General features: G+C 38.6%; 6 protein-coding genes across 7 annotated transcripts; 2 read left to right on the top strand and 4 right to left on the bottom strand.

Moving 5' to 3' along the window:
• Positions 1–1,404: 1,404 nt before the first annotated feature.
• LOC103452519 (cullin-1-like) lies at positions 1,405–3,503 on the bottom strand. Its single transcript, XM_008392023.4, has 2 exons — positions 3,249–3,503; positions 1,405–2,576 (listed from the first exon to the last, which is right to left on the bottom strand). Exon 2 carries the CDS (start codon positions 2,540–2,542, stop codon positions 1,634–1,636), a length of 909 nt encoding a protein of 302 aa, XP_008390245.2. The 5' UTR covers positions 2,543–2,576; positions 3,249–3,503; the 3' UTR covers positions 1,405–1,633.
• A 1,460-nt stretch (positions 3,504–4,963) lies between these two features.
• On the top strand, positions 4,964–8,027 carry LOC103452518 (UPF0664 stress-induced protein C29B12.11c-like). Its single transcript, XM_008392022.4, has 5 exons — positions 4,964–5,316; positions 5,609–5,720; positions 7,276–7,347; positions 7,443–7,660; positions 7,751–8,027. Exons 1-5 carry the CDS (start codon positions 5,207–5,209, stop codon positions 7,851–7,853), a joined length of 615 nt encoding a protein of 204 aa, XP_008390244.1. The 5' UTR covers positions 4,964–5,206; the 3' UTR covers positions 7,854–8,027.
• Positions 8,028–8,232: 205 nt separating this feature from the next.
• Positions 8,233–10,310, bottom strand: LOC103452517 (probable glycosyltransferase At5g03795). Its single transcript, XM_008392021.4, has 2 exons — positions 9,541–10,310; positions 8,233–9,257 (listed from the first exon to the last, which is right to left on the bottom strand). The coding sequence occupies exons 1-2, from the start codon at positions 10,308–10,310 to the stop codon at positions 8,771–8,773; spliced, it is 1,257 nt and encodes a 418-aa protein (XP_008390243.1). The 3' UTR covers positions 8,233–8,770.
• A 333-nt stretch (positions 10,311–10,643) lies between these two features.
• Positions 10,644–14,250, top strand: LOC103452516 (uncharacterized). 2 transcript variants are annotated; one of them, XM_008392020.4, is made up of 10 exons: positions 10,644–10,885; positions 11,008–11,077; positions 11,792–11,916; positions 12,113–12,221; positions 12,349–12,412; positions 12,514–12,569; positions 12,938–13,045; positions 13,219–13,368; positions 13,511–13,681; positions 13,842–14,250. In XM_008392020.4, exons 1-10 carry the CDS (start codon positions 10,644–10,646, stop codon positions 14,073–14,075), a joined length of 1,329 nt encoding a protein of 442 aa, XP_008390242.2. In that variant the 3' UTR covers positions 14,076–14,250. The 2 variants fall into 2 exon arrangements, with proteins under 2 accessions (XP_008390242.2, XP_070666899.1); XM_070810798.1 differs by having other exon boundaries at positions 13,765–13,946.
• LOC103452515 (DNA repair RAD52-like protein 2, chloroplastic) lies at positions 14,217–17,248 on the bottom strand. The gene is made up of 4 exons (XM_029092021.2): positions 16,588–17,248; positions 16,455–16,492; positions 15,783–15,874; positions 14,217–14,603 (listed from the first exon to the last, which is right to left on the bottom strand). The coding sequence occupies exons 1-4, from the start codon at positions 16,953–16,955 to the stop codon at positions 14,469–14,471; spliced, it is 633 nt and encodes a 210-aa protein (XP_028947854.1). The 5' UTR covers positions 16,956–17,248; the 3' UTR covers positions 14,217–14,468.
• A 1,033-nt stretch (positions 17,249–18,281) lies between these two features.
• Positions 18,282–20,352, bottom strand: LOC103452514 (hsp70 nucleotide exchange factor FES1). The gene is made up of 6 exons (XM_008392017.4): positions 19,844–20,352; positions 19,646–19,773; positions 19,395–19,553; positions 19,111–19,296; positions 18,686–18,892; positions 18,282–18,570 (listed from the first exon to the last, which is right to left on the bottom strand). The coding sequence occupies exons 1-6, from the start codon at positions 20,307–20,309 to the stop codon at positions 18,550–18,552; spliced, it is 1,167 nt and encodes a 388-aa protein (XP_008390239.2). The 5' UTR covers positions 20,310–20,352; the 3' UTR covers positions 18,282–18,549.
• Between the last annotated feature and the right edge of the window lie 5,336 nt (positions 20,353–25,688).

Below are 25,688 nucleotides of genomic sequence, written 5' to 3'. Positions count from 1 at the left end.
GTGTAAATCTTAGTAGATATGGGAATGTATCTTATATTCCTATTAGGAGTAGATTACTTATTAAATGTTGTAATCCTAAAGGGTAAGGAATTAACATTTCCTACTACTATAAATAAAAGCACAATGGGGTGGAATAACATACACCCACAATTACACATCTCTCTCTTTCTCTCTATCTATGCATCACCCCTCTCTCTCTTTAGCCTCCATAATTATTTGGTAAATTATGCCTACAACAATATAAATATTATTTGATGTTTATTTATATAATATATGGTAAAATTTAATTAAATCCGTCTAATCCATCTAGGCTCTCTCCTAGATGCTTAGACGTTAGGCCCTAGTCTGTCGTCCGATTACCGCCTAGCGTTTTTTATAACCTTGCTTTTTTTTCACTCTTAAAATACTGTGCTGACCCACCACTTCTTACTTCCACTGTATTTATTTATAATATTGTATTACTTTTTACTGCGGCGGCGACGAGGAAGACGACGAGTCGCTTTTGGCGGAGTATATGAATGTGAGGAAGAATAGTGGGAATACGGAGGGGGGGCGGGGTGGGGCGCCGACGATGTTGTACGAGGAGAAGGTGGTGGACAGCAAGGCGGATATTTGTGTCATGTTGAAATGTCAATTTGTTAATCGTGGGGAGAATGCCTTCGACGGCGCCGTTGGTGGACAGTTCGAGTGACTGCGCGGAGTTGGGGCCGGTGGGGAGCTTCTTGGCATCGTCGGACTTTTCATCCACAGCATCGGTTATGGTACGTCAACACTACAATCCCACGGCGTCGCAGCCGCTTGTGGTGGAGGAAGCTGATTGTGAGGCGCCGGATACACCAATAGCTTGATCGTTTGCTTTTAATTGTGCGAGAGATGAATAATTAATTAATTAATCCATATATAAAGGTATAGAAATATATAATTTGGTGATACTAATTAGGATACAGTAGGAATAAGAACCTTATTAGCCTTTCCAATCCTTGATTATATATTCCATTAGGAAATAATCTATATTCTTTAGCATCTACACTATTCAAGTATCAAATTATTTACTTCCTTAATTGATTCATTCATTTCAAAAAACGGTTGATTTGTTTATACATATATATATGAACGATTAAACAATGTCTAATTTAATTTGTTCTTCAAGATTCGATTGAACCATCATAATGTTTGGACAATCATCTAGGCAATACTAACAATCTCTACAAAAAGATATTATCCATCTCTGCTTGAACAATCAAGTTCAGTTTATAGGAAAAAAGTTTGGTGTGATCTCCAACGACTATGAACCTGGCCTACACCATGTTCAGTTGATAGTCGTTGGAGATGCCACTAAAAAAATCTGCTACAGATGATTGAAGAGAGCGCTGCAAATTCAGCAAGAGACAACACAACCAAGCATGGCAAACAGAACTTTTAACATAAACAGCATTATGCTTGTATGAAATTTACTTAGTTTTATGTAAAAGCATGCATGTCCCAAAACAAATTAAGCAGAAGAAAACCCCATCCTTTCAAAATCCTGTAGTTAAAGAGCTGCTCGAAATTCGCAGCAAATTCGAGCTGAACTGGTAAACAAAAACAACAAAATTTTAACATGTCATGCAGTAAATCCAGATTCAGCAGAAACTCACTGTGCCAATGTTACACTAGCAATAAATTTCCTTGAAAGCTCCTCAACATAATCAGCTGCAAGCGAAGCACTAGATACAGATTCAGAAAAAAGCTTCTTTTCAATCAGTTGAGTTGCATAAACCACCAGCAAGCAATGTTTCACAATCTCCACCACCTTATTTTCACTACTTGGATTCAGGTAATGCGAAACCCTCTCCCTCTCCCTTCTCACGCATTCCTCCGCCTTCAACATGTAATCGCTATAAGAATCCTCCATGATCCAACTCGATGCTTTATGCGAATAGTATACACCGGTTTCTCTCAGCATGTGTGCTTCAAAGTTCACTTCATAAGCAGTCTTCACTCCCTCCACCTTGATTTCAACCAATGTATCCATCACATTCTTCAGCAGCGCTCTGTCAATTTGCGCTCCCTCACGTTCTCTATGAATAAAACCTATTACAGCTGCTGTCACGCGCGCATTCACCTGGAGGTAAACCAAGTCGCGGAAACAGGTAAGTGCAACTTCTTTCAGCCCAGGAAGTGATCTCCGCTCAATGTAGTAACGATCAAGATAGATAAACAAGCGTGACAGCCACCTAACGATGACTTTGTGGTTTTCCCAACGTTTGACAAAATCATGCAGTAAAAACTCATCTGGCCTCTCTCTTAGAACTGGCAGCACCATTGAAGTAAGGTATTCCTCGAATGTCTCCCGATATTTTTCGTAAAGATTAGGAGAATAGTCATAAGGAGGTTTCTGAATGCACATGTTAAAGATCATGGTATAAGCAGCCATGCATTCTTCTGCATCGATATGATTCTCCGGTAACCCTTCTGTAATTACCCTAATTAGTTTCGTAATCCTCTCCTGGATGTAGTTCCATCCGTCGCCCCAATTAATAACTGGTCTTCTGCCTTCCATTGTTGTAAATGGAGATAACCCAATATCCTCCAAACTGTAATGAAAACAGATATCAACCACACAATAATTAACACATTAAACTAGTTAACTTTGTCGAAGAATACAACATAATTAGAAGAGTTCTACAATGTGTGGATACAGACACAGAGATACGACGCAACATGACGTCAAATTAACAAGAAGAATTGCTGTATGACCACAAGGGAATACAATAAGACACGGGGATACAACGCGAGACCACGGAGGATACGAGGGGATACTACCGTGTCTATGCACCGTAGGATTAGTTCTACTTCAAATTACATCGAGACCTTTTTGTGAGGTGATAGAGATGCAAATTGGGAGACACTACAAGTGTAATTAGAAGTGAATTATCTATACATAAGCAAGAGTAGACGTGAATTTAGTCAAGCTAGCTACAACAGTGTACTCAACCCTCTTCCACCCTCTAGCACCTAAGTTCGAATCTCCGTCCAATAGATTAGATGGATTTATTATAATCCTCTTGCACCCAAGTTCGAAGGCCCAATCCAATCGAAAACTACCTCTGATTTCTACAAATTTTCAACATGTCCTATGGAATATGAACAAATACCAGCATTCAATCGAAATGTTCAACTATTTGATGGTTAATTTATAACGAATAAATTATTCAAAAAAGAAAAAGTAAATAAAAATAGAAGAAGAAGAAGAAGATGGAATTTACCTTTTAAACTTGTGGCCCTAGTGAAGGTGAAAAACCTCCTTTGCTTTGTTTCTGTGTTTCAGGCTCTGATACGATCGTATGCCGAGTCGCAAGGGGAAAGCTACATATAATATATATATATATATAGGCACTTATATATAATCAAGGAATTCTGCGAAAGATCCGTTGAAGAAAATCACTATATCCCAATGACCTCATATCGCTCTGCTTTTTCCGCTTTCTTCCTGAAAAAGGGCAACAACTTTATTGGGATTAATGTTGGAGGTAAATTGGTTTTGGAGCAAAATTGGAAATTTGAAAAATACAGATTTTAAATATTTCAAGGCCCACACGCTTGCATTTGTCATTTAATATTATAATTTAGTGATATTTTTCGTTATTTATAGTAAGTGACAGTTCATTGTGTAGTCGGCCATGTAATCATAGAAAAGGATAATTGTTTTCCGATATGATTCTCTTGATCGGTCTTAACTTTTAACTCGTGCTAATGAGTATGTAGACAGTTTTGTTAAGGATAGTGATATTCATACACTCATATTTTATCTCTCATACACTCTTGTTAAATTTTAGCTTTGATCTTCTTCAATTAATTCGTCCGACGATTGAAATTTGAAAAAGAATGTATGAGAAGTAAAGTGAGTGTGCGAATAACACTACTCTTTTGTTAATCATACAATCATCTTTACCTCTCGCGCACTTTTGTTAAATTTTAACATTGATGTTCTTCAAATTATCATCTAACGACATTTTGTACCAATATGGGGACTTTGACATAAATTAAAAGTTTAAGAAATTTTTTTTATAAATTGAGAGGGTAAAAATTGAGAGGGATCAAAATCAATAAGATCTATAATTCAAGGACGTGTGCTAAAATTCCCGAAAATGTAAAAGTAAAGGTTGGTGTGGATGGAGTACTATCTCCGGGTTGTTTGCCCATGTCTCATGGTAAATCTGATTGGGAGCCTTTGGGCTATGATTTGGGGCCCTGAGCTCAAGATCTTCCAAAACTTCGAATCAAATTCCAAATTTGGTGGACCTCACCTCACCACTTGCTTGGTGCTTCCTTCGTGCTTCTCTCCGGTCAAAGACAACTATATGTTGTCATTCCTACAAAGGTCTGGTATCTCTTCAGAATGGTGTTTACACCACCTGACCTTTTTGGTTATAGCTTGGTTCTGGGCATTTAGATGCCCTTTGTGTGTTTGGTATCAGCTGAGGGCTAGAAACGTGGCGTTCGGTATTGGTGTGGTTTCATTAGATCTGAAGATTTGGCACTTTTTCCCCGACATAGTGACTACGATGGGTTTGAGTCGTGCATCTTGCGATGGTGTCTTCACCGATTTGGCCACGTACGCAGCGGGCGAAGATCTGTTTAGGATTTTTAGGTTTTTTTGTGTGGTCACTTTTGGGCCTTAGTTTTTGGACTCTATGTAATTTTTTGTTTTTGGTATAGATATGAACATTTACTCATGCATTATGTGCATATGTGGTGTCCTCTCTGCATTGATCCTTTTTTTTTTTTTTTGGAACTTTAATGAAAAACTCTCGTATTGTTCACTTTAACAAAAAACCAAAATTTTACATTAAAAAGTCAATCCTGGTACTATTCACTTTACCCTTTATTTTATCCTTATTGATAAAACTCAAAATTTTCAAACCATTTTTATTATTATTATTATTATTATTTTAGACTGTTTTATTTGTTGCTTTTACTTGCGGAATCTTTGTAATTTGTCCATCTAGACTTTGTTATAAAAATTCCCCATTGAACAAAAAACATAAAAAAAGTTGCGGAAAGCGGGTGAGTGCTGGAGGGCGTGTTCGATTCGGTAAATTTCCGCACCGTAGGAAGCCTGAGCGACGCGGTTAAATTGATCCATCCCTCTGTGGGGGTACACCGGAGGAGGCAGAGAAAGAAGAAGAAAGAAACTGAGAAATCTAGGGAGAGATAAACAGAGATGGCTGTGAATCCTCAACTGTTCCCGAACGGCATGCCGGTTCCTTTTGTGAACGAGATGTTCGTTTTGGCTAGAGACGGCGTCGAGTTCGAGGTCGATAAGATTCCCGGGTTCGTATTCTCTTTCAATTCTGATTGAATTTGATTCTGTTAATATTGATCGGTTAATTCTTTCTGCCCATTAAAGCATTCAATCTTCATCGTTCTCGATTGGGTTTTGATTGGAATTTTGATTTGATCAATTAATGGCTAATATAAATCATTTTTTTCGATTCCTTGGAGTTATTGGAGGAAGATTGCAGCAGTGTATGAACTGCTGAGTGAAAATTTTGTTCTAATTCGAAATGTGGTTGAATAATTCGGAATTGGTTTCTGAATTGGGCATTTGGCTTCCAACTGGCAGATCTGATGGTGGTCGTCTGAAAGCAAAGGGAACAATCTACTTGTCAAATATAAGGATGGTCTTTGTTTCCAACAAGCCTGGTGGGAGCTTTACTGCTTTTGATATGCCCATGGTATGTTATACTTGCTCTTACTTCTAAATTGCTTTCCTTTCGTCGTTCTTTTGCGGTTTTCTTTCACAAGTTCTCTTTGTTAGTGTGTATCAAATTTGTGAAGCCTTGAATTTTTATTTGTTAATATTCCGTAGCAAGAAGTATGATTTGGAACTGCCAGACTAATACTAACATGGAACTATAGAATGTACACAGAAATATAATCAGGTACATAAGAATAGGAATTCTTTCAACAGCCTACCTGTCTCAAACGGCGGTTATAGCACTTTATATTTGTTGATTATAACCGTGTAAGCCTCTTTTCATGTTTATTTCAAGTCCAAAACAACGAGTGACCCAACAAATATATTGCTTTTTGCATTTTTAGCTTGCCGAGTTCTTAAGTCTGTTTCCCCTTTTTGAGCTACATTGAGAGTCTGAGACTTTGTTGGAAGAAATAAAAACGTTCCACAAAAGGGTAAAACCCGCTGAAAAAGAAACCCCCACCCCCTAGCTGAGAAGCACTCTCCATCCATTCCCCCTTTTCAGTGTGCCCAAAAGCTCACCGTTCCATTTGTGAGCCTCTTTCTAATTCACTCACCCAATTTCAAATACTTGATTTGATGTTAATCATGAGCTCATCTTCCCCCTTTATTCTTAAGTTTTGTTAGATCTTTTGTTTACTCTTTCTCTGGAAATCTATGTTTTAGAGTATTTAACTTAGTTTCTAAATCCTTGGTATGATCTTATGATTGATCCGAGGGCCCTCTACTGGATCTTAGGTAGGACAGTAGAATCCTGATTTTAAATTCCTGCATCTCTCATTGCCATTATCTAACCAAGACTATGAACTGATAAATTTGAAATTACAACATACTGGTTTGGTATTGCTGTGCTTTGAAAAAAAGCTGCTGTGAGAATAAGCGGCTGTGCTGTGAGAATAAGCGGCTGTGAAAAAAATCAGCAAAGTGTTTGGTAAACTTTTTTGTAAAAGTGCTTTTGAAAAAAAAAGCAGTCTAATAGTGGGTCTTTTCATTAAAGGAGCACTGTAGCTCCGTGTGCTTTGAAAAAAAGCCAGTTTTCCAAAGCTACAAATAGCAGCTTCAGCTTTTTCCTTTGATTTCAGCTTATTCTCACAGCAGCTTTCAAAATAAGCCCTTTTTTTTCAGTTTACCAAACACCTAAAACCCTCACAGCTTTTTTTCATGGGTGCTTTTTTTTTAAGCACCTCACTCCCAAACCACCCCTAAGCCTTTTATGTCACAAATTTGTTATAAACCTACAATCAGACATGATCCGCCCCTACCACCCCACCCTAATTTTCAATGTCAACCATCCTAGTCCCACATCAGTAATAACCTAATATCCAACGGTAGTTGGATTTCAGTCGCTCACTGGTGTATATTTCTAGGGACTTAGGTGAGTTATCATGTATGTAAGGCTTGAAAGCATTTTTTACATGAGGATCGGCCTTTTGTCTTCATGCAGTTTTCGTGCATAGTTGATGTCTCTTCCCGTGTTTCTTTTGTGTCTATTATTTGCATCTTGCTGACCTTTGGATTCATCCATTTTTCAGCTTTATGTCCATGGTGAAAAGTTTAATCAACCAATTTTCTTCTGCAACAACATTGCTGGTCAAGTGGAACCTGTAAGTATATGGGTTAGAAGATTTCAATTATTGGCCATCCCATATCCCCTTTTTCTGATTTTGGAGATCTTATCGGTCTTTATGTCTAATTTCAGGTGGTTCCAGAAGGTCAGCATGGGGCTCTTTATTCTACTCACTCATTCAAGATTTTGTTCAAAGAAGGGGGTTGTGGGACGTTTGTTCCACTCTTTTTCAACTTGATCTCCTCAGTTAGACAATATAATCAGTATCAACACCCCAATGCTGGGTCGCAGCCTCGTGTGGATCCTTTGCAAGCAGCAGAAACTCCTGTTGATGAGATGATGAGACACGCGTAAGTGAACATATTTTGCCGTTTTATGCTTCTAGTCAAGTGGCTGAATATAAAGATCACTGGTTTAACTATGATCTCCTAACTTTGCAGGTATGTCGATCCCAACGATCCAACGAGGATCTTCCTGCAGCAGCCCACTCCAGAGTCTCAGCTGAGGCGCCGTACATACCAGGCACAGCCCGCCGAACATTAAATGTAGTATGATTACAAATATTGAATAAAATTACTTGTTTCAAGAACCCATAAAAGTGTGCTGTTTAACTGGATTAGTAAGAAGTCTGTTTCTACTTGTATATTACTGGGATATCTATTGTGAGTAAATAACCCTTTGAATCTTCGCTATGGATGGATTACATTTTCTTGAGCATATCATTGTTTTCACTTTTTCTGTGATTGTTGTACCGGAGTCGTTCAGTTTCTAAGACGTGCATCATGTTTCCAATGTTTTTAAAAGGCGACGGTGAAGTTAAGACGTTTTATGAATAGCCTCGCCTAAGCAATAGTCTCGAGGTGTGAGGCGCTAGCCTTATGGTATCTTATTATTATATTACGTATTATATATAATATAGTACTTGTACAACAAATATCCACTTTCATTTAAACGATTAAGCAAACAACAAGCATATAATTCAAATAATAGTCAAGACCATTCCGAATCAAATTAAAATCCAATGCCTGGCAGAAGCGGCTATGACTGCTGAGATTTGCGGGTTGTCGTTGGCCTGCTGCTCTCGCTCCCTCTGTTCTTTTCGCGAACGCGAAGTGAGAGGCTGTTTTAATTTTATAAAAACCCTACCTAAACAACATCGTTTTGGGTTTGGACTTTTGAAAAGAAACCAAACGCCCAGATTGCGTCTCCACAACGCCTCAAGCGCACCTCTGTCGCCCGGGCATGCCTCCCCGACACCTAGACAAAAATATAGCCCACTCCCGCTGGGCAGAGGCGTTTTCTTGATAGCTCCGCCAAAAAAAAAAAATTCAAGACTAGTTTTTAAAACATCCTATTTCACAAACTATGGCGCAAATCATACATGGGATAAGTGCGACTTTTGGCTTCTTAAGTGTGAAGAAACAATTTTCACAGCCTCAACCACAAAGCCGGAGTTTTGATTAGGCCGACAGACGCAAGGAGCTCCTTTTGAGCCACAGCTGGTAAGCAGTCATGTGGAAGGAGTCGTAACCTCGGGGAGTCTCGTGCCAAACAAAATGCCTACGAACCTTGATCAAATTGCGGTACAATCTCACGTAGGATTGTCTTGTTATCGACAACAATGTCTTCTTCAACAAGGCAACCTCGCCATTGTTGACAATAACTGAGAACTTGCTCCAGTCCAGCACATTAGCGAACGGAAGCTCATAGTGATTGGAAATTATAACAGGAATGCAGCCGTAGTGTATGGCATCACTCACTCTCGCAGTGTTGACCTCATAGCCTCTCACATGGAGGCAAAACTTGCTCCTCCGGAACCCTTCTTCATAAGGGTAAGACGGGTTGCCGGGAAATATGTCCATTCGAGTGTCGTTGCCCCATAAATCGATCAGCTGTTGGCGAGTATTCGAGTTTTGGATTCGTCCGGAGAAGTAAACGAGCTTATCTCTGCATCGAGCATAACACCACTACGTTACTGTCAAAGAGCAATTTATATGGTAACATTGGTCACAATTGACATAGCTAGTGAACATTATTCAACAGTGGAGAGTTGTACAAGCATCACATCGTATATTTTACGTTGTCAGACTGTCAACCAGTGGTTAGCATCGTATTAAATTAACAGTTTGACAAAGAAAGTGAACATTACCCAAAAACGAAAAATGCAAATTAAAATGTTGGGTTAGAAATACAAATTCCAATTTAAGAAATTGGGTGATAAAAATGGTACCTAGCATGTGGAGGGTTGAGGGATTGCAGAGGAGGCCGCGGCCAAACCTGCGGCAAGGCGACATCTTTATGCGTAACATACAATCTCTGAAAGTAGCTGGAGGAGCAAGTGAGCTGGATCGCATTGTTGTGCAGCCCGGCATGTTTAGCGGCGGCCTCTCTGCAAACAGAGTGACAGCAGGCGTAGAAGTGGTCGGATCCAGAGGAGGCGTTCCAGAACTTGAAGTCTCGGCCGACGGCGGCAGTGTATTTGGCGACAAACTCGGCGACGGAGGACTCGGAGTGGACTCGGGGGTCGTTGCGGAGGAGATTAACGGAGAATGGGAGGAAGAAGAGGTGGGCTTTTTGTGGGTCGGTGGTGACGAGGGAGCTGGAGAGGAGAGAGATCTTGAACATGTGCTCGCTGAAGTAGTTTCCGAGCTTCGGGTTGAAGGGGTTGGGGTGGGGGAGGAAGACGGCGGCGAAGGAAGCGAATGAGGCGGAGGAGGAAGGAGGATCGGACTTGTTGGAATTGGTGGGATAGACGTAAATCTGGAAGGTTTGGAGCATTTCTCGGAAATCGGCGGCGAAGAGACGCCAGTCGTGGTAAGGGCCTGAATCTGGAGGAAGAGGAGCTGACAGACCCAAATTATGGCTCTTTTGTTCGGACAACTGGAGGAGGAAGATGGAGAACCATGAGGCGGAGGAGACTGCCAGCGCAAGCAGCGCCGCCAGGAGCAGCCGGCGTTTGAACTTGGGCATTTTCTTCAGTGATAAGTACAGAGTACGCATCTTCTTGGTCTCTTGTTCCAAACTTGGGAAGGAAAACTATTTTTTCAGACGGACAGACAGACAAAGCTGTCTTCTTTAAGTACAAAAACTTTGTTCGTTGTTGGACCTTGTAAAGAGCTGAAGGAAACGGTGACGTTTAGATGGTGTGGGCTTCAGGTTGGGCCACATCATCAATTTCAATTTTTGTACTGATTGAAATTCTGAAGAAAGAAGATGATGGCAAGCAGCTGACCAATTGAACAAGAGCGACAAAAATAGAGTGGAATTTGAAGCAAAAGATCGAAGCTTTTGCATTTGGGTCGGTAAAATTTGAAGCCTTTGAGCAGGAAAAGCATGGCCAGTTGCTGGGTGAGGAGTCCGCAGCCCCATCCCAATCTCCACCCTCATCAATCGTTCAGTAAGCGGCTGCTGATTCGGCAGCAGAGCCGCGTCCTCAGCCTCCCGAATTCTCAACGCCGTCGTCGCAGTGGGATTTGCTGCAACTACGACGACGAAACCACCAGGAGACAATCACAACCACCAAGTCCACAGGGTCCACAACCAACTGGGATTCAGCTCTATTCTGAGATTGAGAGGTGAGTTGTTCGGGGCAGTGTGTGCGACTGCCCCCTTGCATCCCGGGTTTGAATTCCGCTGAATTAGAGTAGTTTAGAATATCGCTTTCTTGGGTGTTATTTTTATTTTTATGTGCTTGTAGGTTACTTACAGAGACTGTGAGGCAATCCCAAGGTCGTTGGGATGGTACAGGAGACTGGAATCAAGTTGAGGTATCATTTCATGCTGGTCTTTTTTTTTTTTTCTTTTTTTTTCTTCAGATTTGTCGACCGGCACAGGATTTCAAATTTTCTTCAGTTATGTTTATATTCCGAGATTAATTCTGTGTCCGGAACCACTTCCGGGTGTTTATTTAGTTAAAAATCTGTTGTGCAAGTGATTTCTGGATAGATATAGCTTTGAGATGAAACTATATCAAATATGCATGGTGGATCGAAAACTTGATCGAATTTGCGTAGTAAGTTTTGTTCTTTGTTTCGAGTTACAAAAGCAAGATTTAGAATGATAAAACTGTGCAAGGAAACAATGTATGTCAAACACCCTGAACAAATTATGCTCTCATTAGTAAGGACTTAAGCAGCCTGAGAGTTTCTTCTTTACTTGGTCATCCTTGCTTAGTGGCTTCTGCTTCCTTATTCGCCTCGAAATGCAACTTATACAAGTTCGCACCCATTATGACCATTCAAAATGAATGATGAGTAAACCAGGTAGTGGCTACAATTGTTAATCCTAGAAACTTTCTCGAGCATTTCATAAGGCTCTAATTTGGAAGCCTGCAAACCTTTTTCAAGGAATAAAGAGTATATGTTAGACACGGATTGAAAAGCAGCCAAATATGTTTGTACTCTATCTATTGTAGGTTTCTTTTCTGGGGTAAGGATATTCTTTATAACCTTACTAAATGTATCTATCGTTCTCTATTTCAGGGAGCATGGGTTCTCAAACCGAGAAACTCAGAACCCAAGGCCGTTGTACATTTTATCGGTGGTGTTTTTGTTGGAGCTGCCCCTCAGCTTACCTACCGTTTGTTTCTTGAGCGCCTCTCAGAAAAGTGAGATTCAGTTAAAACTTTGGTTGTCTGGTAATTAACTTTTATAGTTTGTATCGTGCTAATACAGCTTATATGCAGCCCCGATTTCTTTTAATAGAAAGTTGTATTTGGTCTTTGTCTATCTACTATTGGTTTTGATGGAGTTTTCTGCATTTGAGAAAGAAGAAAATATGATTCAGCCATTTTTGTGTTGTAGGGGTATTTTGGTGATTGCAACACCATATGCTAGTGGATTTGATCACTTCTTCATTGCAGATGAAACCCAATTCAAATTTGATAGGTGCTATCGGTTTCTTAAAGAGACGGTGTGTTTTTTATTTCTTGTCTTCAGAATCTGTATGTTTCTAGTTCTGCTTAATTTTCTTCCTCCACTAAAAACCTGAGATGCTTTTTTTTTTGGTCAATAAAAACCTGAGATGCTTGATTGTACAGGTTCAAGATCTTCCTACTTTCGGCATTGGCCATTCTTTGGGATCTGTCATCCACCTTTTAATCGGTATTGCCATTTTTTAGTTTTCCCCTAATAAACTGCTCTTAAGAGTGCAAATCTTTGGGGTTTTAGAAATTCATTACGTTGGTGGCCGAATGGTTGGTCAGGTTCAAGATATGCTGTTCAAAGAAATGGGAATGTGCTGATGGCATTCAATAACAAGGTATTTAACTTCCTGAATTCGTTAGTATACATGTCAGTACTTGGTGAGAAGAGAAGAAACTGAGATCAGAAGTGAACTCTCTCTTCGTTGAGAAAATTTAGAGATCCAACATTTCAGCTCATAAATTCTATAGAAGGAAAAGTGACGGCACATCCATTATATGCCCCCTTCTTTTTGCCTACTTTATCTACCATGACCAAGTTGAATGGTACGCCATCTCTTAACATCCCATGGCCACCTCAGGTGCACCATATTTACTTAGAACGAGACAAAAAAATAACAGTTCTAAACACATGCTTAATAACACGGTATATGGTTTTTTAAACTGTTGCTGTATAAAATTTGAGATTGATTCCTTAATTTGACAGGAGGCAAGCTCAGCTATTCCTCTGTTCTCACCTGTTCTCGTTCCAGTTGCTCAAGGCCTTGGACCAATTTTATCACAGATTGCATCATCACCGACAGTCCGCCTAGGGGTGAGACTTCTAAATTTAATGTGTTGTAAATTTGTACATACTTGATTATTTTAGTTTTAAACCATGATGCATAAGCTTGATTATATAATCATCTCATTGATGAATTCCATTGTTCATTTCTAGCAATTAATATGATTAGTAACAAAGAAACTCGGACATTGAAATGCTTGCAGGCAGAAATGACTTTGAAGCAATTTGAAAACCTTAGCCCTCCCATCATGAAGCAAGTTCTTCCTTTAGTTGAGCAGCTCCCTCCACTGTATATGGACTTGGTCAAAGGAAGAGAAGATTTTGCTCCAAAACCTGAAGAAACTCAGCGACTTGTAAGCAAACCTATCAATTGTTTACAAATTGCTTCTGTGCTTCTTAATTACATGATTATATGATATTTAGTCAAATGTATTAACTTTCTCTTTGTAGTTAAGGTATACCACTTAAATTTCGCTCTATTTATGCTTTTTTCAGGTAAAATCATACTACGGTATTTCCAGGAATCTACTGGTGAAGTTCAAGGATGATATGATTGATGAGACTTCAACATTGGCAGAGTTGCTAAGTTCAGATTCAGCCATCGGTTCTATGCTAGACATGTCGATTCGCTTGTTACCTGGAGATCACGGACTTCCTTTGCAACAGGTGAATTTTGTGCCAACCATTTAGTGGGGAATAAACCTCCGTAGCTTTTATTTTTGACATCTGTTTTTCAAATATATGCTTAGATTCACCGAGTGCAGCCCCAGTTCGATCCATCTCTAAAAGAGAACCAATTTAGATAAATAATCTTTCTATCATGTAGACGCTCCCGGATGTGCCTCCAGCAATGGCAGACGCAGTAAATCGCGGGAGTGAGATGTTGGCCAATCTCACTGTCGGGACACCATGGGAGACAGTTGCTAAAGAAGTAGGCAGCACATGGGGTGTAGACTCGAAGGTACTTCGTGCAGAAGCATCTAAAGACGTAGGCCTGCTTGTGGATGTGGTTGCGGCATGGATAACTTCAAATACAGGGCCGAAGCTCTTGAAGCCGTGATGAGTTGAACAAGTAACAGCATACAAATCAGACACAACAGTCTGTATATCATCGAGACGACGACGTGGTATTTCGATAGGACGATGAATCGAAATGATATGAAAATAAGTCTTGTACATAAACAATCATCAGAAACAAGGATAATAATAGTTTACTGTTTCTATTGATTCATAAATACGCGATTGCAATATCTGAATTCGTATCTATTATCTGCAGCGTTTTCACGATTATTTGTTCCCAACAACCTAAACATATGTATATGAATCTGCAGCATATATGTGATAGCTCATCCGTCAGATATATACATCAACAGGCATAAAGCGCAATCTGACTTAACAAATCAAACAAAAAGATGACACGATGAGCAGCTCTATCCTCCCTGTCTCTTTGCCTCTAATCTTCATGATACAGATACAGGCCAAGGCCAAACCGAGAACATGCTCTGACGAAAGCAAGTTGCTCAGCTGCAGCAACTGGATCAACGTCGCCATCACTGGGTGTTACTGTTCCAGTTGATTCACGGTGTGCCTGCATTGGTGTGTCAGATCAAATATTAGAACTGTAGGTATTTAAGTCTAGCAACGTTAAGGGCACGACTCAAAGAAAAAAAAAAAAAACCAAAAGACAGACATTGACCAATTTGTTATCAATATGTTCCTCGCGGCACTAATTTTGGAACAGAAAGAGTGAACTTACAGCACCTAATTGGCTAATTCTCACGTATAACATCGGGAATACACCACTTCCCGAAAACAAGGCATCCAGCCAATAATTATACATAGTTTCCTCACTGCCTTTGAATTTGAACTAGAAGAGAGAAAGACATTCTTCTAGTTATTTACTTGTGCAACACTGTCCAATTGGTTGCCTCATTTCAATAGGCATATTGTTGCATAAAAGGCTTGTGCCCCTTTTCAGGCACTCAATTATGTCATTTAACATAGTTCAATTTCACATTCCCGTTCAGACTTAAATTCAGTAAGTATTAAGTGCTCGTTAACAAACCGTTTTCTCTTCCACCCAAGTCTCCATCTTAAAAGTAATCAGCCACCAAAATGATAAGATGAACAATACATGAAAGATTCACTTCCTAATGCTTGACAGTATTTTTTTTTTTTCTTTAGGACCAGTGTTCCATAAATTCAAAGCAATCAGACAGAAATAATTTATTTTTACATACCCTCAGCTGAAACTCAAAATTAGGATCTAACGATAAGCTAAATCAGTATTCCAATTGACACCCGAACCTGTTCTATTGAACTCAATGTAACATCTGACGGTGCTGCATTCTTTCTTAAACATGCAAAAATATGCATACCGAAGTTTTTCTTTTTCTTTTAAAGTTGAACATGAGACAGCTCAAGGCGAAAGGGGTAGAGGAAGACCTGGGAAGACTTGGAAAGAGACATTAAGAAAAGAGATGGAGTGCTTCAAGCTAACAGAAGACTTGGCGCAAAACTGAGCGCAGTGGCATTTTAGGATTCAAATAACGGACCCCACTTAGTGGGATACGGCTTTGTTGTTGTTGTTGTAAAGTTGAATATGCAACTGTAGTGATTTCTAATGGCATGTATAATACAATAAGCCATAGCAAAGAATGATCCTAGTCCAGAGGTATGAATATAATTGTTATATGGTAACTAGTTATCAAACATGAAATATTAATAACGTATAAATGAACCACAGTACAAAGTAGAAGAACCAGACCTCTCCATCAGATCCACGTACAGTGACACGGTATACCACAGTCACACTTCCATTGTCAGAAAATATAACATCACGGATTTCTCCACACCATCCTGTCAAAACGAGTGTTAAACAACTGAAAACATACGGAGATTCACTAGAAACTAGATAAAGTCTAGTGTCACTAGACAAAGCAAGAGAGTAGCAGTCGGCAAACTACCAGAAGCTCATAAATTTGAATTGGGCTGCTGATCTTAATACTCTGCCTAAAATTCGTACCGCATGCATCAAGGTTTCGTAAACTAACTTGGACCAATTCGGAATTAAGGACAATGATGAACACCAATCTATAATTACTCACTCGTCACTCGTCACTGAGTCGCTCCAACGAATTGAAATTTTGAGAGGAAAACGTAGACTTGGTATTCGTATATCTCAAGTTGTGTACTTGCACAAGTATTGAAGAATGGTTGAAAGGAAAAATGCAGATAGTTAATTGTTTACTGAAATCAGATTAACAGTTAAAAATACACCAATTGCCAAGCAATGATTACAAAAGGGAGAAACAGATTGCAAAACATTTCTGAAAAACAAAAAGGTGGGGTTTTGAGAGCAATTAAAAATTGAGATAAAGAGCATGATTGAAGCTTATGAATCTGCAAATTGAGAAGATGAGGATAAGAAAGGACACACCAGGAGCGTAGAAGCTCAGCATCCGGTTCGCATGGTACCTACCCAATACACAAAAATACAAAAAATTTCCATGAGATTTGTTTGGTCAACCAGAAAATCAAATGGAAAGTGAAAAGAGAGAAGAGAAAATTACCAGGGGATGAAGGTGGAGGAGGGATTTTCAGGTGGCGTCTGGATGATGTTGTCAGGGATTCTCTTATTGAGGTCTCTGAGGATTTCAGCGAGAGGGCGAGTGATGCAGGAAGAGTTGGTGTACGAAAACGATTTGTCTAGGGGCACCACATAATTCGAACTGGGCACTCCCTTCTTTCCGCCGCCATGGCCGCCGATGCTGCTCCTGCATGCGATCATACAAACCCTTCCCCCCCCTCCCGTTTTCCTCCGACCCCAGATTCCAGCTCCGACCATTCGGGCTCGGAGTCGAACGGAAGCGGCCCCAGAAGGAACCGGCGGAGATGTCGAGAGCAGGGCACTGCTGCTGGTACTGGTCTGCAAAGCCATTGTTTTTCAGTCCACGATCCTCCACACCCCAAGTCTCTCTCTCTCTCTCCTCTAAAACTCTCTCGCTCTAGAATCCAGAAGTCGTGGGGGCGGGGACTGGTTGATGGGAAGACGATTGATTGCTCGTCCAAGTTGAAAGAAAATGGCGAGACGTGTATTTTGCTTGGTAGTTAACAGGGTCTAGTTATCCAGAACCCCCGAGAGTGACAGGCCTACCTACGACGACAGACCCGGGGGACCCACCTACTTGCAAGTTGTAACCTGGGTTTGGTGAGTTGTAAAATAGAAAGGTCGTACACCAACCCTTGAGGCTTCAACTAAATAAACTAGTCATTGGTTGGACATTAAATTAACGTTAATTTTTTTGTCAAAAGTTATTGATTGAAGGAGGACGTTCACCTACTACTTCAACCATCAAATTCCTACTTTTTTTTGTCAAAATATTTAGAAAAATTAGTTACATTAATTAAATTTCGTTTTTTGAATATCAACGACAGATTAATAATTAAAAAATAGCAATTAAAAATCGATAATATAATGATCAGATATTAACAACTCATAAAACTTCTTTACGTATAAAAATTTTTTTTTTTCTCGTATTTTGATACAAGTCATATGATAGGAAATAAATTCGATACTGCCCCTCTCTTAATTTATTGTAACATTTTCAAAATTTCTCATTTTTCTTGCACGACAAATAGACGTTGGCGCGAGCTCGATGTCACACGTCAGCATCCTTGATAACAAGTCGATGAAGTCAAAAGTGCTTGTGAGCAAATCCACAGCAGAGAGGACTTTTATCTTCATAATTACCTTGTGAGAAAATAGTTGGAAAATGATATAGAAAAGCACAGCACGCTGGTCCAAATCACCGGGACTTTCTTGGGTGCTTCGGTCTAAAAACAGTTACATCTTTGTCTAAAAAAAAAAAATATTAAGATTTAACGATTAAAATACTCAAATTACCAGATACTATGGAACTCCCTAAATGCCGGGACTTTCTTGGGTGCTTCGGTCTAAAAACAGTTGCATCTTTGTCTAAAAAAAAAAAATTAAGATTTAACGATTAAAACACTCAAAGTACCAGGTACCATAGAACACCCTAAATGCCGGCCTTTTTAGGTCAAATGCTTTTAGGTGCCTATGAGAAAAATTGCTATTTAACAGTTTAGCTATGGACTAGCCACCTACTTCATTCCTAGAAGAGTCCGACTATTACATCAAAGTGTAAGAGTACTCCCCATGAGAGATGGCCAATTGGTTGCCAAGTGAAACTTTAACTTCCATCACGCTGTCAAAGCACATGTGTGAAAAGGAACATGAATATGGCAGCATATATATGCATGTATGCATTTTTCGTAAAGATCATAACCTTAACACATAACATTTCTGCCCCTGAAGTTTTCATCTATCAAGCAATCCAATCTACGACTACAAGTTACAACCAAAGCCTTACCCTAGTCTTTCTTCTAGGGAAAGATACCATACTTTGAAATGTTTGCTATGTACGGATCCAAGATCAAGAGCATTACGTAAGTTACAAGTGCACCAGACGTCTCCAAGTATGTAATGTTGTTTAAGGATTGCATTCGCATCATGTAGGAACTCGCGTTACCTGTCGTTCATAGGATGCTAAGTTAAAGAAAATGATAGGATGCGAGTTAAGACCAAAAGTAAATTACTCAAGAAACTCAACAGATTACTCCAAAGACAACAAGTCTAGTCGCTACCTTTTCCAACTTTCTATTGAAAATCTGCTGCACTTCACTGCGGATGCTTTCGACATCCACCGCATAATCTCTGTGGTCTTCCTCTACCATTAAACCCTGCAGTCGCTGTCTCAATCTCTCCAAGGCACCATCCAACCCACAAAAGTTCTTAAAAACCAGAGCTTCGGTTGTCCTGAGTTGTAGAAGATTCTTAAGTGCGACGAGGGCCTGCTTACCGTTGCAAATGAAGAAAAACTGGTTATCATAAATGCCATCATAAAGTCACCAACTTCATAATCTACCAATCAGCAAATCGTGTGTAAGTGCAGTAAGCACATAAGAATACAACCCATAATCCTAGACCGATTAAGGCGAGTCCTAAAGAAGACAACTTAAAATTCAGTAAAGATAACAAAATTCAATTACACTAATTCTTAAAAAAGCACCTTCTCCTGCAAATCAAGGTCAGCAGATGATGTTAGATCAACCACAGACTTCAAGAAAACCCGATTACTGAAAAAGGGCAGCTCATCCTTATCCGTGTTTTCCAATTGACACTCAGCAAGGTCACCAAGAAGAAACACCGCTTTCCTTCGCAGTCTGATATCAATGCTTGCTTCACTCATAATGTCCTAAAAGCAGAAATTTTTACTTCAGTTGCAATAATCTGTGCCACATAAATTACTCATTAACATGCTTTAATTTACTCATTCTAAAGCAGTCACCTCACCTGAAGGACTAAATGCCCATCTTCCACGTAGAACAACTCTTGCCCAGCTACATTGTTTCGGATCAACGCCGAAACAGCAAACAATGCCTTAGTAGCTTCTTCTACAAAGCTAGATTTCACCATCTTTACTAGCTTGGGCAATGCCCCGTGCTCCAGAACCTGAGGTGCTCACAATTTAGTCAATCGAATCGAGTATACCTAACACTTAATTACACAAGTTCAACGAATAATATTGCATATCGTCATCGTACCTGCTTCTGAACAACTGGGTTGTTCTGACTGGCCGTCCCAAGTACCCAAGCAGCCAATTTTCTTGTATCTGCGTCACCGTGATTAAGCTCTCCTATAACCGCAGCAATCCCCCCAAGCTTGTCCAAATCTGAGAGCCAGACAGTCAAATACTTCAATTTACTCATTAAGCAATACCTAATCACCCAAATCAGACTTACCATTTGCGTTATCAATCGGCTCCACCAGCACCAGCAGTTCCTCCAGAGCACGGTGCCGATCTTCCAACGACAGCGACGAGTTACTCAAGTCGTCAATCGCAATCTGCATCAGCTGCGCGTCCGACGGCGTCTTCAGCTCGTCCATGAGCTGCTTTATTTCTAGCCGGCGGTCGTTTAGGTCGGCGGGAGACAATCGCTCGACATCTCGCGCCTTCTCTTTCAATTGGACTGGATCGGAGTGGCCTATGGCCCACTGTAACATTCCCTCCAGAGAAGAGAAGCCACCGTCGGCGTCAAGGTCAGCGACCTCGGTATCGTCGTCCCGAGGCTGAGTCCGAGTCTGAGCCTGCGCCTCGTCTTCTGCACTGGACCAATATACCCTTCCCGTATTGTTACTATTTCGCTCCGCCCTCACGGCCATCGCAACCACCATCAGTACCAAGATGTATGAACTCGCGCGCGCCATCTTCTTCCTCGTCAGTGAACTGCGAACATACCTTGCTTTCGTCTCCCCGTTTTATGCTAGTAATTAGACACGTCATATTGTGCAACGTACGACGTTGATCTTGGATCGGACGGTTTGTAGATGCTTGATTGCGTGGCAATTATTTTGGGCCTTATTCGAGTTGACTTAAACTATGGGTGCAATTTGGGTTAGGCTAAACCGAATCCGTCTATGTTAGGCCTGGCAATTCCTGACACGACTTGATAACCAAACACGATACGATACGATACGAAATTAATAGATGTTCGGGTCGACATAATGACAAATCGGGTAATCCGATCATGTTGATTCGGGTATACACATAAGTAACACGATACACGATAAGCAAAGTATTAATTTAATAATTTTATAACCCTAAAAAATACTATAATTATATATATATATATATATATTAAATTAACTATAATAATTATAATACTTATATATACTATAATAATTATACCCCCAAAATATTTACTATAATAATTATATATATAATTTTAAATTAAATTTTATACCCCTAAAAACTATAATAATTATATGTACAAAATAAATAGATTTAAATCTACTTAATAAATATATATATATATATATATACACTATTAAACTTAATGGGATACGAATTATACGAAACTAATTTCAACGATCCAACCGTCAAACTTGTTTGTATATGCTTCAAGATCGCATCATTAAAAAATCACAAAAAACAAACATTCAGATATCAAATAACCGAACAAAACTTTTCGACGGTTATAAAAAGAAAAATCACAATTTAACGGTTATTTTAACTCCAATTTTTATGATTTTTTACAGCTACACTCCTTGACCCTATATAAATACAATGAATGAATTCGATCTTCAATTTAAAATATTTACACTAGTGGATTTTATATTATACTTAATGAAAGTATGAATAAACTCTTAAGTGTTAGTGAATATATTGTTTTGATGGAATACGCATTCTACGAAACTAGTTTCAACGATCCAACCGTCAAACATGTTTGTATATACTTCGAGATCGCATAAACCAAATATTGTAAAAAAATAAATATTCAAAGATTAAGTAACCGAACAAAAAATTTCGACGGTTATAAAACGAAAAATCACGATTGAACAGTTATTTTAACTCCGATTTTGATGATTTTTTACAGCTGCACTCCTTGACCCTATATGAATACAATGAAAGAATTTGATCTTCAATTTAAAATCTTATGTTATACTTAATGAAAGTATGAATAAACTCTTAAGTGTTAGTGAATCTATTGTTTTGATGGGATAAGCATTATATGAAACTAGTTTCAACGATCTAACCGTCAAACATGTTTGTATATACTTCGAGATCGCATACGCCAAAAATTGCAAAAAAAAAAAAAACATATAGAGATCAAGTAACGGGACAAAACCTTTCGACGGTTATAAAAACAAAAATCATGATTTAACGGTTATTTTAACTCTGATTTTGATGATTTTTTACAGCTACACTCCTTAACCCTATATGAATACAATGAATGAATTCGATCTTCAATTTAAAATATTTACACTAGTGGATACCACAAAATCTTATGTTATACTTAATGAAAGTATAAATAAACTCTTAAGTGTTAGTGAATCTATTGTTTTGATGGGATACACATTCTATAAAACTAGTTTCAACGATCAAACCGTCAAACATGTTTTTATATTATTTGAGATCTCATATGCCAGAACTTGCAAAAAACAAACATTCAGAGATCAAGTAATGAGACAAAACTTTTCGACGGTTATAAAAAGAAAAATCATGATGTAACGGTTATTTAACTCCAATTTTGATGATTCTTTACAGCTACACTCCTTGACCCTATATGAATACAATGAATGAATTCGATCTTCAATTTAAAATATTTACACTAGTGGATACCACAAAATCTTATGTTATACTTAATGAAATTATGAATAAACTCTTAAATTTTAGTGAATCTATTGTTTTGATGGGATACGCATTCTACGAAACTAGTTTCAATGATCCAACCGTCAAACATGATTGTATATACTTCGAGATCGCATACGCCAAACATTGCAAAAAACAAAAATATAGAGATTAAGTAACGGGACAAAACCTTTTGACGGTTATAAAAAGAAAAATCATGATGTAAAATGTAACGGTTATTTTAACTCCGATTTTGATGCTTTTTTACAGCTACACTCCTTGACCCTATATGAATACAATGAACGAATTTGATCTTCAATTTAAAAAATTACACTAGTGGATACCACAAAATCTTATGTTATACTTAATGAGAGTATGAATAAACTATAATAATTATATATATTAATTTAACAATTTTATACCCCTAAAAACTAAAATAATTATATATATATATATATATATATATATATATATATATTAAAGGGCAAAAGACTGTTTACTATTCTTAAGTTTCATGATTTTCAACATTTAGTACATCAAATTTTTTTTATCTCAGAGTCATACCTAAAGTGTTAATTTTGGGACAATCTCATACATCTGTTAGTCAAACTGTTAAGTCTGCCGTTAATTGATGACGTGGCGCCCATGTAGACAATGATTGGGAGCCACGTGTCATCCACGTGGAAATTAAAATAATTTATTTATAAAATAAAATAAAATAATTTATTTATTAAAAAAAAAAAAAAACCCTTCTTCCCCAAATCCAACCCGTGCCCAACCTCCCACCCACCCCTTCGTCTTCTCCAAATCCCATCTGTGCCCAGCCTCCCACCCTTCCATCACCCACCCCTTCTCCCTTCTCCCATCCCCCAACACTCTTTCTCTCGCACCTCTCCTACCCCAACCCCCGATCCTCTCCCTCCCTTTCTCTCCTCTGCACACCCACTCCGCACACCACCTTCAATTCCCTCTCCCTGTACATTCCACCAAAACCTTCAACATCTCCAGCCTGTGATGCTTCACACACAAGTGCAACCCGGATTCAAAAATCAACAAAATGGTAAAAACCAAGATCGTAAATCGACGAGAAACGTCCATGCTTCAATGTTTGAGTCAGATCTGGGATAACCCAGAAGAGAAAATACGCAACAAAAACAAAAAATCAACACATTTTCCATATGGGTTTTCGAATTCAACCAAAATTCAATCACAAAAGCTAATCAAAACTATAACTTTCACAGCACTAAAGATCTATAAAAGCTAATCAAAGCTATAACTTTCGCCGCCGTCAATGAGGCTCAGTCTTGCAAATTTGGGGGTGGCGATGGTGGAGAAGGCTACAGTCGCGAATGAACCGTTGATCTCTCCCACAAACATGGAGAAAGGAAGACCCATCCCCAAAATCATTGCAAAATCACAGCAATATTTCCAGATCAAGGATGGAGGGAGAGATAGATAAGCCGTATATTTCCAGATCAAGGATGGAGGATACGAGGTCTCCTGCGAAGGGAGAAAAGTGCTCGGACGATGGTGTGGATGGGTCTTCCTTTCTCCATGTTTGTGGGGTTAGGAATGGAAGCAGGGCCTGGGAAGAAAGCAAGCAAACACGGAAGAAGGGAGGGAGAAGCAGGGGTCGGGGTGGGGAAGACAAATCTGGTTTTTTTTTATATTTTATAATAATTAATTATATTAATAGTTTAATAATTTTAATTTTTTTTATGACACGTGGCGCCCAGTCATTGTCCACATGGGCACCACGTCATCAGTTAACGGCAAACTTAACAGTTTGACTAACGGATGTATGAGACTGTCCCAAAATTAATACTTTAGGTATGACTCTGGGACGAAAAAAAATTGATGTATTAAATGTTGAAAACCATGAAACATGAGGGTAGTAAACAGTCTTTTGCCCTATATTAAATTATGTGTTTTAATGTTTTGAAGTAATATTTATGTGGCAAAGTGTGGTATGTGCAAATTTAAGAAAAAAATATATTTTTCTTAACGGGTCATAACGGGTCGGGTCACTTTACCCGTTGGGTAAAGTGATCCGACCTGTTAAGATAACATGTGTGACACGACACGACCCGTTAAGATAACAGGTGTTACACGAAAACGATACGAATACGACAGACACGACCCGTTTGCTAGGCCTAGTCCATATCCAATCCGATTTTAAACCCGAACAAGTGGATTTTTTTTAGTATCCAATTCGATTTTAAACCTGAACAAGTATATTTTTTAGTAATAACCCGTCCGAACCCAACACAATGTCAACCCGTTCATTGATTGGGTTAAGTTGGGTTGATCATTTGTCCGTCCATCCCCAACCCAACCTAACCCGACTAACCAAACGCAATCTAACCAGATTGTAACCCATATTAATTAATGTTCATACTACACCCAAATGTGCCAAGTCCAAAAACCAATGCCCTTTCTAATAATGTTTTAATAAATTACCCTTTATAATGACTTAAGTTTTTAGGAAATAAGAAGCTTTGCTTAGTCAGCCCATATTCGTAGTCTCCAAATCCTAAAGCTTTATGGTAGCTTGATTAATGACATTAGAATTAGCTAGCTTTGATGTTACTTGGCTTATTTTTTTTAGGAATTCTTGGAAACTAAGTTGTTACAAGATTAAACTTGAAAAAGTTAGGCAACACAAACCCAACTCAAGTAAATCCTAACCCAATTAAACTCAAGCCCAAATGAACCCGAATGAAACCCATCCCGAACCCGAACTCGAATTGTAAAAGTTGGATTAGGATTGGGTTGACCTTCTAACCCGCCCGAGTTGCACCCTTAACTTAAACTGCACTAATGGTCGTGTATTTGTTCTTAAATTCGTTTCCGTTCATGTTAGCTTTTTTATTACATTTTCGTCCATTGTTCCATTTCCTCGTTAATTTAGTCTGTCATATAAAGAGTTTTCATCCATTTTGTGTACCAGTTCACAATTGAAATTTGGAATTTTGATTTGTATGAACATTATGTGAATTCGAATTTATAAAAAAACATTTTTTAGAAAATAATAAATTTATTTCAAATTTGATTTTATGCTCATACAAGAGTATGTTTAGCCTGAAAATTCTTAATAATTTAATGTTGAAAGATTGATAATTATTATATTTTTTATTTCTCATCTTTTTGTGTAAAAATATCGATGCATTAAACAAAAAAAAAAGTTTAAGATCAAATTACTTTGATCTTGAACTTTGAATTGATTTAAAGAACTTTGAGCTTAAATTACACTTATTTACGGGATAAAGTATAGTTTTATGAGTCAAAATCAAACTTTAGCGGATTAAACTAACAATGCTAATGGAAACAAACTATAAACACAAAGGAAAAGATAAGAAAAATATTAATTCACAAAGACAAAAATGCAGAATTATCTAAAAACTTTAAGTTTCATTTAGGAAGTGTTTTTAAGTGACTAAAAGCAATTTTTAAGA

The sequence above is a fragment of the Malus domestica genome, chromosome 13 (genome assembly GCF_042453785.1).
Source record: "Malus domestica chromosome 13, GDT2T_hap1".
NCBI classification, from domain to species: Eukaryota; Viridiplantae; Streptophyta; class Magnoliopsida; order Rosales; family Rosaceae; genus Malus; species Malus domestica.
Note: the sequence above shows the minus strand (reverse complement) of the source record. Positions and strands in the feature narration are given on the sequence as shown.

Bases quoted from the DNA above. Each gene is read 5' to 3' on its own strand.
- LOC103452519 (XM_008392023.4), bottom strand. From the start codon at position 2,542: ATGGAAGGCAGAAGACCAGTTATTAATTGGGGCGACGGATGGAACTAC.
- LOC103452518 (XM_008392022.4), top strand. From the start codon at position 5,207: ATGGCTGTGAATCCTCAACTGTTCCCGAACGGCATGCCGGTTCCTTTT. The intron at 5,317-5,608 runs GTTCGTATTCTC...TCCAACTGGCAG, and splicing joins GAGGTCGATAAGATTCCCGG to ATCTGATGGTGGTCGTCTGA. The intron at 7,348-7,442 runs GTAAGTATATGG...GTCTAATTTCAG, and splicing joins TTGCTGGTCAAGTGGAACCT to GTGGTTCCAGAAGGTCAGCA.
- LOC103452517 (XM_008392021.4), bottom strand. From the start codon at position 10,310: ATGCGTACTCTGTACTTATCACTGAAGAAAATGCCCAAGTTCAAACGC. The intron at 9,258-9,540 runs GTACCATTTTTA...TGCTCGATGCAG, and splicing joins CTCAACCCTCCACATGCTAG to AGATAAGCTCGTTTACTTCT.
- LOC103452516 (XM_008392020.4), top strand. From the start codon at position 10,644: ATGGCCAGTTGCTGGGTGAGGAGTCCGCAGCCCCATCCCAATCTCCAC. The intron at 10,886-11,007 runs GTGAGTTGTTCG...ATGTGCTTGTAG, and splicing joins CTCTATTCTGAGATTGAGAG to GTTACTTACAGAGACTGTGA. The intron at 12,222-12,348 runs GTGTGTTTTTTA...TTGATTGTACAG, and splicing joins ATCGGTTTCTTAAAGAGACG to GTTCAAGATCTTCCTACTTT.
- LOC103452515 (XM_029092021.2), bottom strand. From the start codon at position 16,955: ATGGCTTTGCAGACCAGTACCAGCAGCAGTGCCCTGCTCTCGACATCT. The intron at 15,875-16,454 runs GTGTGTCCTTTC...TCGTTTTGACAG, and splicing joins GCTGAGCTTCTACGCTCCTG to GATGGTGTGGAGAAATCCGT. The intron at 14,604-15,782 runs GTCTGGTTCTTC...ACACCAATGCAG, and splicing joins TACGTGGATCTGATGGAGAG to GCACACCGTGAATCAACTGG.
- LOC103452514 (XM_008392017.4), bottom strand. From the start codon at position 20,309: ATGGCGCGCGCGAGTTCATACATCTTGGTACTGATGGTGGTTGCGATG. The intron at 19,297-19,394 runs GTGAGGTGACTG...TTCTGCTTTTAG, and splicing joins ATGGGCATTTAGTCCTTCAG to GACATTATGAGTGAAGCAAG. The intron at 18,571-18,685 runs GTAGCGACTAGA...TATGAACGACAG, and splicing joins TCAATAGAAAGTTGGAAAAG to GTAACGCGAGTTCCTACATG.